General features: G+C 39.5%; 1 protein-coding gene across 1 annotated transcript in view; it reads right to left on the bottom strand.

Moving 5' to 3' along the window:
- Positions 1-18,583, bottom strand: part of LOC139732365 (CD81 antigen-like) — a 61,364-nt gene that overhangs the window by 2,312 nt on the left and 40,469 nt on the right. Inside the window, exons 2-5 of the mRNA XM_071643231.1 lie at positions 10,239-10,436; positions 8,906-9,079; positions 6,722-6,844; positions 5,803-5,886 (exon numbers count right to left, since the gene is read on the bottom strand). Coding sequence (XP_071499332.1) covers positions 5,803-5,886; positions 6,722-6,844; positions 8,906-9,079; positions 10,239-10,436 — 579 coding nt within the window. The remainder of the gene's footprint in view (positions 1-5,802; positions 5,887-6,721; positions 6,845-8,905; positions 9,080-10,238; positions 10,437-18,583) is intronic.

Here is an 18,583-nt window from a genome sequence, read left to right as displayed (position 1 = left end):
TGCTGCCAGTAATTGCCAGCAGTTGCGCCCCGTGCGCCCCCCTTAATTTCCTAAGCGAAAAAATGTAGCTACAAACGGCCGTTTTTGGACTGTACAATGTCAAAATTCATGACCGCGTTCATGATCTTCAGTTTAAGAATTAATACAAGAAGTTTCTCTAAATGATACCATTTTATAAGCAAAATTGTTTAATAATAATCTACATAAAATGTACTGCAACCTTAAACATGTTGGACTGTTTCAAGTCGATAAAACACGCAAAATAATGCATCAAATTGCACCATTTACAACATCAATATGCAAAAAGTTCTCACTGTTGGAGGGGGAAACCCCCCTCCCACACCCTCCCCCCTCGCTCGCATCGCTCCCTCGCATCTAACCGCTCCCCCTATAAGATCAAATCCTGGCTACGCCGGTGATAGGCCCCCACTATTTAGTAGGCCTTCACAGTGATGTCGCACAGTCGGAGCAAGAGCTGAATACCACGATGTAGTCATTCAATTATCTATGAATATTTTTTTCTCACTTTTTTTTAAGGAAAAAAATCCCAAATTTCACCAAAAGTGTGCACCAGATCGCTGAATTTCAGGTCTGAAAATGTCAAATGTTCCTTGTGTGGGAGGGGGATACCCCTCTCCCACACCCCCCCCCCCCCCCGCTAGGCCGCTCCGCTCCCTCGCACAGATATTCAAACCCAAAGTCCCTCCCCTACCCCCCCCCCCCATCATTAAAACGGAACGATGCCCCTGGGATGATTGCTTTACTGACTTATATCAAGAAAATTGAAGAATACAATTAATAGCTACAGGAAAATATCTACTACGTTATTACATTAAAAACTAGAGAGGGGCCGTCAAAGGCGGCAGACCCACGCCTAAGTACAAAGTCGGGGTAAACATAATGTGCATTCGGTCATCTACCAGAATTCGGCCACTTAATTGCCAGTGTGCTTTATCACCAGCCAGTGAGTTCTACCAAAGATCGTACACTGAAGTGTACGATCTTTGGTTCTACAGTCACATCACACGCAAATCACATCATTACACATACGGTATTAACACTCATTCACGTACAGGAAAGTCCTTAAGTCTCCTCCAAAAATCCATCGAAAATCCCAAATTCCACCGTCAAAAGTGCAGAATCGGAACTTTTCCAAGCGCGCGCGAATTAAGTCCAGTTTTAAGAGTATTGTCTACGCGACGGGTCGCGGAAAAAGCGCTAAAAATCGAGAAATACGCCGTTTTCTTGCGGGATATTTTGATTATAGCAAGCCGAGAGTGTGATGATATCAGAGGTCGTATGAGTGTACGATCTTTGATGGTATCCACAAAAGCAAAAAAGAAAAACAAAATTTACGTACCCCCTAGGCAATTACCCCTATGATTAGTGTCTACGGGAATTATTCAATGCAAGGGTTGAATGCAAATGTCTACTGCACCAGTATTCGGCCACCAACGAGCGCCGCAACGTCCCCGGTGCAATTTTGCACCAACAGTGTAGAGCGCGATGCATTTTCAGCGGCCTTGCACACGCATTGACATTGAGCACGCATATTGTGCAGTGTGACTGCGACCGAGCAAAATGCTCCTCCAACGAAAAAAACAATCAATGTTAATTTGAAAAATCATCAAATATCAAAGGTCGTATGAGTGTACGATCTTTGATGGTATCCACAAAAGCAAAAAAGAAAAACAAAATTTACGTACCCCCTAGGCAATTACCCCTATGAAATAGTGTCTACGGGAATTATTCAATGCAAGGGTTGAATGCAAATGTCTACTGCACCAGTATTCGGCCACCAACGAGCGCCGCAACGTCCCCGGTGCAATTTTGCACCAACAGTGTAGAGCGCGATGCATTTTCAGCGGCCTTGCACACGCATTGACATTGAGCACGCATATCGTGCAGTGTGACTGCGACCGAGCAAAATGCTCCTCCAACGAAAAAAACAATCAATGTTAATTTGAAAAATCATCAAATATCAAAGGTCGTATGAGTGTACGATCTTTGATGGTATCCACAAAAGCAAAAAAGAAAAACAAAATTTACGTACCCCCTAGGCAATTACCCCTATGATTAGTGTCTACGGGAATTATTCAATGCAAGGGTTGAATGCAAATGTCTACTGCACCAGTATTCGGCCACCAACGAGCGCCGCAACGTCCCCGGTGCAATTTTGCACCAACAGTGTAGAGCGCGATGCATTTTCAGCGGCCTTGCACACGCATTGACATTGAGCACGCATATCCTGCAGTGTGACTGCGACCGAGCAAAATGCTCCTCCAACGAAAAAAACAATCAATGTTAATTTGAAAAATCATCAAAATACGGGCCAGTTTGTGATGACGGAGAACGAACTTTCATAAATCTAGAAGGACATAGTCCCTCAAATAGGCCTAAACGTAAATTTCGGAATTCTTACGAACATTTGAGCAGCGAAGTCGGATCGTTGGGGAGTTTATGTGTTCGTATGGTAGCGGAAAATCGCAAAGTGAGAAACGGGAAATTTTCGGAATGGTCACTATACCATGGGGTCAAAACTTCAAGGTCACACAGAATTTGCAAGGGTCAACCGATTATCACCAAAATCTAATCGATTCTTTCCTGTCATTATCCAAACATTCCCTGTACATTTCGTGCAAATCCGTTTACCCGTTCTCTTGTTATCTTGTACACAAACAAACAAACAAACAAACAAACAAACATACAAACAAACAAACAAACAAACAAACAAACAAACAAACAAACAAACAAACAAACAAACAAACATACGGAACCCTTTACATAACCCCCTGCCGATTTTCATCGGCGTGGGTAAAAATGGATATTCATATTAGCATTTTATTGAATTTATTTGGGCATTATTCAGGGCTGCGCTACGTTTTTGAAAAGGGGGGGGGTGTCTAAATAGCCTGACAGTCAAGAAGAAAGAACATCAAAAGACAAGAGAAACAACAACAAAAAAAGTCTTCATACTTTTAAGGTCTGATTTTCCGCCAAAAGTCGGCTGACAAGCAAAAAACAAACAAACAAACAAACAAACAAACAAACAAATAAAAACAATAACAACTAGAGAGGGGCCGTCAAAGGCGGCAGACCCACGCCTAAGTACAAAGTCGGGGTAAACATAATGTGCATTCGGTCATCTACCAGAATTCGGCCACTTAATTGCCAGTGTGCTTTATCACCAGCCAGTGAGTTCTACCAAAGATCGTACACTGAAGTGTACGATCTTTGGTTCTACAGTCACATCACACGCAAATCACATAATTACACATACGGTATTAACACTCATTCACGTACAGGAAAGTCCTTAAGTCTCCTCCAAAAATCCATCGAAAATCCCAAATTCCACCGTCAAAAGTGCAGAATCGGAACTTTTCCAAGCGCGCGCGAATTAAGTCCAGTTTTAAGAGTATTGTCTACGCGACGGGTCGCGGAAAAAGCGCTAAAAATCGAGAAATACGCCGTTTTCTTGCGGGATATTTTGATTATAGCAAGCCGAGAGTGTGATGATATCAAAGGTCGTATGAGTGTACGATCTTTGATGGTATCCACAAAAGCAAAAAAGAAAAACAAAATTTACGTACCCCCTAGGCAATTACCCCTATGATTAGTGTCTACGGGAATTATTCAATGCAAGGGTTGAATGCAAATGTCTACTGCACCAGTATTCGGCCACCAACGAGCGCCGCAACGTCCCCGGTGCAATTTTGCACCAACAGTGTAGAGCGCGATGCATTTTCAGCGGCTTTGCACACGCATTGACATTGAGCACGCATATCGTGCAGTGTGACTGCGACCGAGCAAAATGCTCCTCCAACGAAAAAAACAATCAATGTTAATTTGAAAAAATCATCAAATATCAAAGGTCGTATGAGTGTACGATCTTTGATGGTATCCACAAAAGCAAAAAAGAAAAACAAAATTTACGTACCCCCTAGGCAATTACCCCTATGATTAGTGTCTACGGGAATTATTCAATGCAAGGGTTGAATGCAAATGTCTACTGCACCAGTATTCGGCCACCAACGAGCGCCGCAACGTCCCCGGTGCAATTTTGCACCAACAGTGTAGAGCGCGATGCATTTTCAGCGGCCTTGCACACGCATTGACATTGAGCGCGCATATCGTGCAGTGTGACTGCGACCGAGCAAAATGCTCCTCCAACGAAAAAAACAATCAATGTTAATTTGAAAAATCATCAAAATACGGGCCAGTTTGTGATGACGGAGAACGAACTTTCATAAATCTAGAAGGACATAGTCCCTCAAATAGGCCTAAACGTAAATTTCGGAATTCTTACGAACATTTGAGCAGCGAAGTCGGATCGTTGGGGAGTTTATGTCTTCGTATGGTAGCGGAAAATCGCAAAGTGAGAAACGGGAAATTTTCGGAATGGTCACTATACCATGGGGTCAAAACTTCAAGGTCACACAGAATTTGCAAGGGTCAACCGATTATCACGAAAATCTAATCGATTCTTTCCTGTCAATATCCAAACATTCCCTGAACATTTCGTGCAAATCCGTTTACCCGTTCTCTTGTTATCTTGTACACAAACAAACAAACAAACAAACAAACAAACAAACAAACATACAAACAAACAAACAAACAAACAAACAAACAAACAAACAAACAAACAAACAAACAAACAAACAAACATACGGAACCCTTTACATAACCCCCTGCCGATTTTCATCGGCGTGGGTAAAAAGTCTTCATATTTTTGCTGCCACTTCCCTCCCACTTTGCATGGAAAAGAGTGGGACATTTGATCCCTGTAAAGTGTGTGTGTGTGGGGGGGGGGGGGCAAGCTTCCCCCCCCCCCCCCCCCCCCCCCCCCAAGGGCTGCGCCGGTCCGGTTATGGGCTTGTAATCGTGGTGATGGTGGCTATCGCCGATCATCCCCCCCCCCCCCCCCCCCCACTCCTCAGTACGGATTTACGCCGTTGCTGGTGAGGGCTCTTTTCACGTCGTTGCAAGAGAGTTGTAAAAATAATGATTATTGGTAGTAAAATTTTGATCACGAGATCAATGAACTTTGCTTTACTATGTTAAATGAAAATGAGAATGTCAGTGAGATAACCTCGCATCGAGCAAAGGGAATGCTCCGAAGGAAATACGATGCCTTCAACAAAAGAGCGTCACATCAGTTGTTTCATTATCGTAATACCACAATAATTGACGATTTGTGTTTTTATTGGATTGAATCATTTTGAATTTATTTTGCATGACTACTGAAAGGAATATTAGCAAGGAGTGTTTGTAAGGAAGCAATCACGTGACCAACGGTCTTACTCCCCTTCACATGACTACGCAATGAGGCTGAAAATAATATCTTGTCTATCTATTGGGGCACAACGGCACCGCTGCAGCTACGGGACTCGAACCAGCAATCTGGTGATTGGCCGGGAGTCACCGTAGTTCATTCATGAGCAAGAACAGCTCCTTCTTAAAACTATACAATGAGCGTGAAATGTACAGAATATCTTTGTGATAGTTTATACTTTATGTCACTCTCTGGAAACTAAGTTTATTATCGTTGTAATGAATCTCTTTATCAAATTCGATTATGATTGTGTCGCCATGTCACGAAGAATTCCAACAAATGAATTACTGAATCCATTTCACCATTCTTGATTTTGCTGCTCTCAACTGAAAAGAAAAAAATGCTTGCAGCAGACAATATTTATACCTTTGGGAAAATTCCCAATGAAAAAGGAGTAAGATATCTCCTTGAAGCATAGTCGAATGTAATGAGGATTCTACGTTATTACACCAAAAGGCAAATCTCCTTACCTCTACAAGTGCAACTGTGGTAACTGCCACTCCAACTATATACAGATTTTGCTGAAGTAATCCGATAATCTTCGGTTTACATCCCTGTTGGAATAAAGACACGAAAAAAATGGTGCCAAAGGAAAGAGAAGTCGTAAGGCGAAGAAAGAAAAATGAGATAAGGGCCCCCAAGCGGTGGATAAGCGATTCAATATGATATGTACACATTTGCACGTGTTTACAGGGGTTAATCCCCGTATTATGAATTCGTTAAAAAAAAAAAAGATGTAATTGTGATATAGGGGGAGAAAGTATAAATGCAGAAAGACGAACATTATTATTATCTCTGCTGGAAAGAACGCAGAGTCCCACAGTGTGTTCACAATGTGCTCTCATAGTGGACTACTAGTATTATGAAAAAGCTCTAATTTAACAATGTCAACGTGATTTCAAGCTGCGGTGTGGTTTTTCACACAGGGAGTTCGCATATTAATGTTTTATTCAAACTGTGAAATTATGATTCACAGCGTGTTCGCAATGTCATAACACTCAAATTTAACTGTATAAAGAGATGTCACACCGCGTTTCATTATTATGGTTACACACTGTGACTCAGAGACGCTGTGTTCTTTTCAGCAGGAACATTTCTGTCGTGGCCTTGTGACATTACTTTTTAATTATTTGTCAATCATCATTCCATTAACAATATTGGAACGAATCATAACCGGAACCACCAATTCCAACTAACTCACAGCCCCCGATTCGGCCATCCTGTCATTTCATACATTCCTCTTTATATTTAAGTCGCTAAACGCATAGCTATTGTGAATATTCATGAGCAGTGGCTGTGACGTATGCATAATTATAGGCACACCGTTATTGAGAGATTTGTAGACAGAAATTGATGTAGAAGCCAAGGGATAATGATAAACACACTCACCACTTCGTAGGATTCGTACTCCCCGACGTCCTCGCATTCCGTACAGTTTGAGGAACAGGAATCGGGGATCATCTGGCCAGAATCAGTCCAGTCAGTCGGACCGTTAGCCCCGCAGCATTTGAACTGGGGGAATGAATATTCGTACAGGAGTTCATTAAAGAGCTTATGGAAATCACATTGCATAAGCAATAGATTTTATATCGCTTTGATATGCTTAATCCACTATAAACCAAGGGAAATGTACAATACTAATTTAACAATTTCAAGGATGTATGCACACAGACGGAGAGACGGGAACAAGTGTTTGGTCGATCCGATTTTGGTTTTGCCTTAAAGGGGGTATCTCACTGAGCGGCGAACGTTTGCGAACGTAGCGAATCTGGGATTTCGCCACGGTTCGTAAAGGGTTGCAAAAGGTTCGTTAACAGTCGCAAGAAAATTTTTATTGTCGCAAACAGTTTTTCTTGTCGCAAAGAAATTTTGAACATGTTCAAAATTTCTTTGCGAACCTTTGCGAATTTGTATTTTCGCTAACAGTTGCAAACATTCGCAAAACACTTGTAAGAATTCGCAAACGGTCGTAATACGGTGTCGCTAACATTTTTATTTGATTCGCCACTGCTAGCGAACAAGTAACCATATGGTTTCTATATGAAAGCTTCTGAAACAGACAAGGTTCCACTCTAAGGAAGTTCTTGAAGCTCTTGACATCTCCATCATGTAATTGCTGCAAGTCTGTCCTCTGCAACAACCACTCTCTGACCCAAACAGTCTTTCTTTTCTTCTTCCTTCCTTGTTTTTCTTTATTTCATTTCTCTTATGCTGCACAATAGCTGTAGCAGCAGCCTGACAAAGCAGCTTTTCAAGGATAGCAACACCTTGAGCCTCTTCTTGGCAGAAATTTATTTCCATATCCTGGAAATCCATCTTGAACGGTTGTCAGAAGAGATCTGAATTCAGTGGAAGTTTTTAAGTTCGTTTTATGGGTCTGACTATACATAATCGCCTGGTACTTTTCTAGGTCCAAGAACATTCGCAAAATTGTCGCAAAGGATTTGCAAACAGTTGCTAATATTTGCAAAACTGTCGCTAACATTTGCAAAACTGTCGTTAACATTTGCAAAATTGTCGCTAACATTTGCTAACATTCGCTAATAGTCGCCACCTGCGTTTCGCAAACACTTTCGCAAACATTCGCTAAAGTGTTGCTAATTGTCGCTAAACATCGCTAAAAGTCGCTAACTGTCGCTAATGGCAGAAGCGAACCTTGATTTTTCGCAAACATTCGTCAGAAAAGTTGGCGAATCTCAAATTCGCTACGTTCACAAACGTTCGCCGCTCAGTGAGATACCAGCTTTATATTTTTCTCGTGAAAGACAAACTACAATGTCATCTTTGATTACATCGAATGGCAAATTTACCTGTTTTGTTTTCAAGGACCTCTACACCCTATTTGGCCTCACTCCTCTGTGACTTTGCTATGAATATTTTGGAAACTAAGTATTTGTAATGTTTATATCTATATGCATGCATCCATATAAATTTTGCAGAAAGTGTATCAGGAAGTAAAAACAATATACCTTATTCGTTACTTTGGGGTTACAGGCGAAAGGTAACAACATTCGCATCGTTAACGAACAGAGCAGTGTCGAAAAGCAGATAACATTGTAGACGATATTCACAGGCGATCGTGAAGATATCCACTGCCCCCATCCTCAAAGAAGACGTTTTACAGCAAAAGACGCCTATTGTTTCCCGCCCATCAAACATTCCATAAACTGCCGTGTGCCAGTGACTTTATGTGTACAACGCAAAAGAATTTGTGTGCCAATTTGCACTCAGTGCACACATTAAAAGGTTAAATCACACCTCCCAACCATACTGACTTTGGAGGAAAGAATCTTAATTCTGTCCATTCCCGGCTCTTGTTTCAAGAGGAGTTTCTTATTTTTCTGGATAATTTACTTATGGGGACTGCTCTTTCTTTCCTACTTTTGAGCCAAATCATCCATATTTTTCAGTCAGAAAGGTTGGGAGGTCTGTTCTTATGCGTAGTTGTTACAACTAGTTGTAATATAACATTATCATATTCATAAATCATTATTACTCGCCATTAATATTTTTCTTTAGGGATTCCCCACCTTTTCTGCCGTTGTGGTGGCGGTGAAAATGATGTAATCTTACCCTTCGTTGCGTGATGTCGACCATGAGCTGTATCGACACGTCACCGACGTATTTTTCCTCCACCATGGACACGAAGTAGTCGCCGACTTCGTTGCCGATCTCCTCCTTCTCCAGGTAGACCCAGATGCCGACGCCGATCTCGGCGCAGAATATCGCGAACACGATGACGAAATACTGACGGAGAAAGAACGTAAAGACAGTAGGAAAACGAATACAGCTTTTGCATACTGCACCAAAATACTTGCTCTTTCTTTTTGCATTGATTCTTGCCCGTATAAGGCAAGCGATACTCATAGTGTCAGAGTATCACAGTATTTTTATTATACAATGTTTGTTTTTTTTCACACGCATAGTAAACGTGCTTGAAACAGTGTCGTGTTGACATTATTCCGGTAGCTAATGATTAAACAGTGCAATTAGAATGATAAGGAGGTGAGATTTGTCATGTTTTATTGATTGTTTGTACATTCGTTTTGCTTGCCTCTTTTCCTTTTTATAGTTTGCAGCATCACTAATGGCTATGAAAGGAGTTACTTTTTTAGGTAGTACTTAAACATTATGAAACACACATTATACTTTAGGTTACATCCAGTCTAAACTGATTTATGTCTAATAATATTGCATGGTGATAATGGCAGTGATGATGATATTATTGATAGTATACAATGACTTCATTTGCACCAGAGCTTATATTCATAGAGATGACATTTACAATAACAGTGAAACAGTAAATAACAGTAAATATAAAAATCAATATTGATTAAGATGGTAATAAGGGCTTTTCAAGGGCCCGAATCAATGGAAATTTTATTTTCTATTACAATTATGAATAGAAATAATGCACACACAATTATTACATTTTTCTTTAGGTCCTAAATATTCAATGCTATAAACAGTGCTATTATTATTGCCATATTCATTATCATCATCAGCAGCATCACCACCGTCATCATTACCATCACCACCATCATAACCTCCAACATCGCTAATATCACTATCTCCATCGTCATTATCATTACCATCTCCATCATCACCATCATCACCATCATCATCATCATCACCATCATCACCATCATCACCATCATCACCATCATCACCAGTAGCGGATCCCGGCGGGGTGGTCCGGGCGCACGCACCCCCTTTTTTTTATCTTTTGTGAAACAAAAGAAATAAAAGTAAAAAAATGGGGGTAGGGTGCGTGCGCCCCCCCCCCCCCCCGCCCCCTTTAATTTTGTAAAGGCGCCCCCTCTTTACGGAATTCCTGGATCCGCCCCTGATCACTATCAATATTGCATCTTCATCATCATCATCGACACTCGATGGATCGCTTTACCGTTGAGAGCTGGCAGATGCTCTCCCGAATGGCGCCGCAGCAGCCGAAGAAACCCACCACCATGATGGCGCCCCCAGCGGCCATGAGTACGTAGGTTCCGCCATAGATGCTGATGCCGCTGTCGTCTGGGAGCTGTTTGAGCGAGTTCTCGTCGAAGCGTACCCAGATGGCGAAGCCGAGAATCGTGCCTCCTGCGCACTGAAGAAGTGGGGGGAGGAGATATCATACAGAGAAAGCACAGAGAATAAATAGTTTTCAGTTTGCGTCTTCACTTTTGAGAAACACTTTATTACAAGCGGTATATATTCGAAAAGACCGATGAGAGCAACACTCACAAACATCTGCTTTTATGTAAGTTCCTACCGCACACATTTTCCATGAATGTAATATTCTTGAGATTGATTTTGATTGATTTTGTTTCATGTTTATGTTATCATAGTCTTTACATAATGAAAATTTATGTGTTACTTTAACTTGTGTAGAAACTTGATAAATGGAATAAATGAAACAAAATGAATGAAAGAAGAGCAGAGTTTACTGGAAGAAAAATTCAGAGAGACAGATTGATGACGATGATGATGAGTATGATAATAAAAAGGGGAAAAGTAAAAAGAAGGAAGGAGACAAAATAATGTAAAGAAGTCGTAATGACAAAAAGTGTCCCTTCTTGATGAGAACGAAATGAAGGATTTGGGGGAAAAACGGAAACAGGAACATTTTGGGCCAATAAGCGGGTTGAGTGAACGGCGATAATGCGACGGAGAAGAATAGGAACAAAATTAATGAAGAAGAAAAGGGAGAAAACGGAAAGTAACAGGACAGAAGGAAGGCTTATAAACTTTACAAATGTTTCATTCTTGCCCCAAATCTACAAATGAACGACAAAAAAAGTAAACCTGCTTACAAACACAATCGTCATGTTAAATTTAACAAAGAAGAAATAGTTCATATCTGCTCCAGTGTGCAGATGACGCTAGAGGTAAACAATATGACATGCTTCGATCGGGTAAATGAAGTTGTTAATTGCAGAACATTTTATAAGCTTCGATTACTCAAACAGAAGGTAATGAAAAAGAATTTGTCTTTCATGTTAGAACACACACCAGTGACTTCTTTATTGATATCTGATACGCATTTCTCAAGCTACAAAACTGTTGAATGTTTTGATGTATTCACGATTTTAAGGACAAAGTGGGTATACAATGTAAATATCCCACTATGGGCCTATATACATGTATAATGTGCGTGTGTGTGTGTGTGTGTGTGTGTGTGTGTGTGTGTGTGTGTGTGTGTGTGTGTTTGTGTGTGAGTGTGTGTGTGTGTGTGTGTATGCGTCTTTTCTCAGGAGAGTTTACCTTTTGACCTATGAGTGCAATAGCAGACTTCGCCTCAAGCCATAATAGCTTGTCCGTTCCCATTTCGGCGCGAGGAATTTGTATGTGGTCTAATATTGGAGACAGGCGATACTTGGCCCGTGTAAAGATAAAGCAGCAATGAAACGGAAACCCTGCCAGCGATACCGGTTGCCGAACACATGACCTAATTCTGAACTGACAGACAATGTCATTCATTTGAGGGCGTATTTCGTGTCACGTGGGACTAATACAACCCAGGTTTACGTCTACATGTCACTGAGAGTTGGTTATACCTGTGAACCGTATCTACATGTTTTTAAGAGTACATAGTAGGATTTAAACAAAGTTGACGTTATTTCTTTGAGGAGCTACTCGAAGGAAGCACCCTCTGGAGTAGCTATATTTGCTTTATCTCCCAATACCAATAACTTGTTTGAATTGTACCTTCTCTATTTCATTATGAAGGGCAAGTAGGACAACAAGGTTATCTAAAGGGGTATCATACTGAGCGGCGAATATTTGCGGACGCATAGCGAATTTTAGAAATTTTAATAATAACAATAATAATAATGATAATAATAATAATAATAATAATAATAATAATAATAATAATAATAATAATAATAATAATGACTTATCAACCCAGGGTAGCCTCTTCAGTGTTGCCACTGCTCTATACCAGAGGGCCCTGCTATTATTATTACTCTAGCATTGCCAGGTACCCATTTATACACCTGGGTCGAGAGGGACATAGTGGGCAAAAAACATCTTGTTCAAGGGCGTAAGCACTGGGTGGGATTCGAATTCGGGTCCTCCGATCGGGAGTCGGGAGTCTTATCCACTATGCCACAGCGCCCGCAAGAAATTTTAGATTGTGTCACTGTTCGTATAAACAGTTCCAATCAAATTAGCAATCTGCCTGCGACAATGAAAACCGTTTAACGTACGTCGCACTATATAGTGTGCCAAAATCAGCTTGGTATAAAAAGAGTTTCCGGTGAATGGTTGCAAACGTAGTGAATGTTGGGGTTTCGTCAGGATTCACAAACTGTTCCAGGCAAGTTTGCAGTCAGTTTTTATTGTCGCCAACAGTTTTTCTTTTCGCAAAGAAATTTTGACCATGTTAGAAATTTCTTTGCTTATCCATCTTTATGCAAACAGGGATTCGAATAGTATGGCAAGGTGGATAAGCATTCACCGCTCAATCAGACCCCCTTCCCTTACTGTCCCTGTTTCTTTATCTCCCATCAATAAAGTAAGAGATGAACTTTATATCAATATAATCATAGAATGGAAAATAGACTTGGTAGCATAGATTATGTTTTCACCCCATTATGGTAAGGTTAATAGACAGGGAAAAAAAAAGCATTAGAGGATCGAAGTTGCATTTACAACTTACAGTTCGCTATTCTGAAAGTTATCTTATTTTTGGATAAAGGCGCCTGAATTAGAATAACGAACATCACCATGATTGCGAGTGTATATATATGTATGTATGTATGTTTGTTTGTTTGTTTGTTCGTTTGTTTGTTTTTTGCGTGATTATGCAATGTGCATACATCCAATAATGTATGTGTGCGAGTGTGTATGTATGATTATGTTTGTCTCTGTAAATGAGTTGCGTCTCTCAATCGGTGTATGTGTGTGTATTTAAGTGTGTATGCGTGTGTTTGTGTGTGTATGTATGTATGTATGTATGTATGCATTTCTATGTATGTATGTAGGGTACAAAGTACATGTATACGTACGTTCGTGATTTAATTGAAACTGCCCTATAGGTCTTATACATCTTTCACCTGCCTATCTATCTGTATGGGTCCTTCTCCTATAGAGAACTTGAGGGCACGTTTCCGGGTCATGCAGAGGCTATGATAACTGGGCTAAAACCATTACGCTGATCAACGTGATCAACCGTGCTATAATTCGTGTGCCTAATGGGCTGATCCGATTTACGTTGAAAGCTCTCTCTCTCCCTCTCCCTCTTTTTCTATCTCTCTTTCTTTTTTGATTTTCCTCTACTCCTTCCTTCACTTTATCCTCCAACACCTTGTTCTCCGTCTTCTCTTCTCCTTCTACATGTTCTAGTTGTTATCATTTTCTTCCTTCTTCTTCATCTTATTCTTGTTCTTCTTTGTTGTTTTTTATCATTATAATTATTGTCATTATCATCACTGTTATGATTATCATTATTATTATCATTATTATTTACAGTAGTAGTAGTAGTAGCAGTAGTAGTAGCATATAGTAGTTGTAGTAATACTATAAGGTATAAGTATCGTTATTCGTATCATTATCATTATCATTATCGTTATCATTATTATTATCATTATTATTGTCTTCATCACTATTATCATCTATCATCATCATCACCACACAAGCAAAATTGTTTTAATGAGTTTTTTTTTTTGTCATCTTTAATAACATCTTATACTTTGCTACTTCTTAATTCTTTTTCTCCATATAGCACTTCGCCTTTTGCACACTGGCTGAGGGGCCACACCTGAAGTGGCGTTAAAATGTATTAGTCAACACATTAAAGGGTCCATGCAATCTCGTTACTGCAGAAAAACAGGCTAACCGTGGCCATTCCTCCAAACCTGTGTTGCTTACCGCATACTCATCCTGTTTGAGGGGGCAAGGTTTAACAAGCTGCGTGCCTTCCAAGATAGCATGCATGTGTTTCTTCATGAATATCTTCCAGGTTTAGTCGAGGTTGATCCCTTGTGGGCTAATGGACTAATGGAACTGTTTACGCGTGTACAGTCTGTTACAGGTGACACTTTCACAGGAATCCGCTATCTCCCTACCTTCCTCCCCACCCACTCTCTCCCTCCCTCTCTCTCTCTCTCTCTCTCTCTCTCTCTCTCCCTCTCTCTCCCTCCCTCCCTCTCTCTCTCTCTCTCTCTCTCTCTCTCTCTCTCTCTATTTATCTACCTATCTATCTATTTCTTATCCATCTCTACGTACACAAACGTACCATTGCATGAGCACAGCAAGAACAACGCTAAAAGGAGCTTCATAATTCAATCAGCCTTACGCTTCAAAGTGGTGTGTAAAATGAGTTTCAGGGCAGAAACACACACACACACACACACACACACACACATCACACATACACACACACACCGTCAAATGCTACTGACAGTAAGTGACGATCATGGGATTTAGAAACACACATGTCCTTAAAGTTTCGAAAAAGCAACTACAGTGTATGTAGACTTAGTAGAAAAGATCCACGGCCATTACACATTTCAACGAATCAAACTAATCACTTCAATTCAATTCATTTCAAACTTAATTTCATTTTTCGAAAAGAACATAAACATTTCACTTTCTTTGGTAACAGAGAATAAGGTTACATATAATCAAACAAATTAAATTGAGAAAACATACTAATTGTTGAAACTTGGGGTAACAAATAATGTTGTAATGAAAATTGACTGAAGTGATATAGACGATACAACATTACACAAAATATCGAAAAATGGAGGGACCCATTAAAAAGGGTAGGTTTAGGTCGATAGGATTGCTCAGTGACAATTACATTTCATCCTCCAGGTCACGTCATAGTGTGCTATACACGTGTACCTCTAGGTCAGGTCATAGTGTGCTATACACGGGTATCTACATAATTCTTCTCATTTTGCTCACAATTCACACGACATAATTATATTCACATCTTCGAAAGATAGCATAGTGCACTACAGGTATAATGAACCTTATTATTAAAACTCCAGATTATGATCACTGGAAAAGTTTTCAACTTTACTTATTTAAGATTATTCTTAAAAGATGACAACTCTAAATCTTTACCGAAAGGGATATGAAGGCGACATTCTAAAAAAAATAATAATAAATGAATATATATATATATATATATACATATATATGTAATATATATGTATATATATATATATATGTATATATATATATATGTATATATAAACATATATGTATATATAATATATAATATCCTTTTTTAGAATGTCGCCTCCATACATATACACTGAACACATATAAAACACGGATGTATCTGTACAAGAATAAAGAACAAAATGCATAATGTTCATAGGCTGTCTAGAAAGTATAGAAATGCGTAGATAGACAAAATGTGACCGTGCACCTCAAAACGAACATAAAGTCGCACACACTGATTTTGCGTGAGGACTGAAAATAAGTGAAATGGGTCAACCTAGCCGAACTTGACTTTTTCATATTTTCTGAAAGAGCGGGTCTTCTTTTACATTATGCTAAAAGTTGGTATCATAAAACGGGCAGGAAAGTGTGTTTTTTTAGCAGTTTATCTCGAACATTTTTGGTAGAATAGTGTGATTAGGTGTGTCTTTAGAATCCCTTTTTCATTTCTGAAAAACCTTGTCCACACTCTTCACTTTCAACTCTAATAACTTTTGAAAGGATAGTGCTACTGCTTTGAAAGTTGGAATTGATTATGGACAGAATGTGTTAATGAGGCATTCCTAATTTCAGTTTAATTTGATAATTCCTTCATTGTTGTTACTGTGGTGGTTTACTTCCTGTTTTTTGTCCCATTCATCGCACACCCAGCACGGTTTGGTAAAGATTAAGCGCTTGAATAGACACTGTACTTCAGAGCCTCTTTTCTCAGTTTACACTTTTCCTGAGTTTGTGCTTTCTTTCCAATATTTAGGTAAGTTAGGAGAGTCCATTTGATTTGAGATATGCATCATTTTAAAGCTTAAAGTCTGCTCTTTCAGAATATGGTCTTAACTAAAAATTCATGTCTGGCGACTTTTTGTTTGTTTTGAGGTGCAGAGTCACAAATAATAAAAAACGAAATGAATGAATTAGGTATCTATATGAATATGAAATGATTGATATGAATATTAGACAAAAACTGTTCACAAATTATGTGGCAAAATGATGGCATTAAAAAATAGAATCGTTATGATTCGGTATGATGTTCCTTGGGGAGTCCCTTTAGCGTTCCCTATAGAGCATAATATAACGATCAATCATTGCTCCAATATAATGGTGCTTTTGTTCTCCCTTGCTCAACGCTGCTGTCTATATCGACAGAAGAAAGCAAAACAATGGTCGATTTCGGTAATGCACGTGACTTTGAACAATTTGTGCCTAGGAGCTTAGAATGCGCAGGGAATCAACAGTAGATGCAACCGCGACGGGACGGGAGGGGAGATGAATAATAATTCACATCAATTCCCCGCCGCCTGTCGCTCGATCTGTCCATGAGAAGATAAACACAAGTGGCCGCCATTATTGGGAGTCGGCGGGACGTCCGTTTCCATGGCCGATCAATGTAGATTCGCTCACGCAGCGATACGGGCGATTAAGGGGCCGCTGACATTTTATTTTTCCCCCCTTTATTCCATAAACGTTTGGGGAAAAGGATCGTTAATAACCGCGATGGGAATTATAACGTAAGAGATAAAGAGAGGGGGCGGAGAAAGCAGTCTATCAGTTCTCATCACGTACAGTGAATCTTCGAAAACCCTTTTCTGATGGTGAACTGGTTCCCTGGTCTATATAATGTCCATTTTCATCAGGACTATACACTAACAGTCATCGAAGTTGAGCAACGGGAGCAGCATCCAATGTTTATGCGGCTATTATAGTGTAGTTAGATTTCACTGAATAGAGATCCCGCGTATATATGACATGTTCTCTCCCTCCCCGTTCACCTCTTGTCACTACCTCTCTGTCTTTCTCTCTATATACAAATAGATAGATAGATAGATAAATTGATAGACAGATAGATAGATAGATAGATAGATAGATAGATAGATAGATAGATAAATGAATAAAATGAATGAATGAATGAATACATAAATAAATAAATAGATAAATAAAAATTGCGTAAATAAATGAATAAAATGAATAGATAAACAAATGAACAAATAAGTAAATTGATAGATAGATGGATAGATAGATAGATAGATAGATAGACAGATAGATAGATAGATAGATAGATAGATAGATAGATTGATGATAGCTGGATAGAATAATTGATATGTTCCCTTAATTTCCTAGGCAATTTGTCTTATCGTTTCGTTTGACTATTACTATACTTACTACTCGCGAGGGGACTGCATTCTACAAGCAAGGCGTTTTAGTACTTCCCTCCACTTCCGTCATTTTTCCTTGATCATGTTGATACGATTCAGTTACAGTTTGCCTAATATAATTATAGTATATGCGTTTCCTTCAACTAAGTTTTGTTTTATTGTAAAAAGAAAATGATCTGCATTAATTTCGCTTGAATATGCAAAAGTTGTCACATTGTACTCAAGGTTTTGTATTTGCAAATGTCATATTGTATTGTATACCTTTGTCGGAAATTGAATAAAATGAAATGAAATGTATTATATGAATTTGTATATGTATAATATTCTCCGCGTTTGGCTATAGTATACTGCTTATTGCTAAAGTCGATGTGATATGTCTGATGCGCATCTTAATCCCACACCACACAACTGGGTACCATCTGGAGGTGAAATTATCATAATTTCTTGGCCTCATACAAAGAGGTTGCACAATATTGTAAATAGTGAATGAGAATTGCGGGGTTAGATAAGAGAAGGAGAGAGCATGAGAGAGACTGAGGGGTGGAGAGGGAGGGGAGAGGGAGAGAGGGAGGAGAGAATACATGGGAATACAATGACTGGTATAAATGAGAGGTAGGAGGAGATTGTATATGTTCGGCCCGTGATTTACGTATTGTTTATCTATTACAGGACAACTCGCCGTCGGACCCTGATGGCTAATGGTGCGTTTCTTCACCGGAGCTCCTCGGTGAATCCCTTACCATCCTCCCTTTACTATTATACTCTCGCCCCCATGATGTGTATTATGATTTCGTTCCTTTGCATCATGAATAATGCGCCTTAATAGCCGAAATCACGAGCATGATGATCAATATACAAAGACAGTCCTTTGTGTAGATATTTCGAGATATAACTGAATGAATAATTATGTATAACAAGAGAGTGT

Source organism: Diadema antillarum, unplaced genomic scaffold, assembly GCF_040938485.1.
Source record: "Diadema antillarum isolate AM-2024a unplaced genomic scaffold, OU_Dant_1.0 seq00000415_RagTag, whole genome shotgun sequence".
Classification (NCBI taxonomy): Eukaryota; Metazoa; Echinodermata; class Echinoidea; order Diadematoida; family Diadematidae; genus Diadema; species Diadema antillarum.
This window is presented reverse-complemented; position numbering and strand designations above follow the sequence as displayed.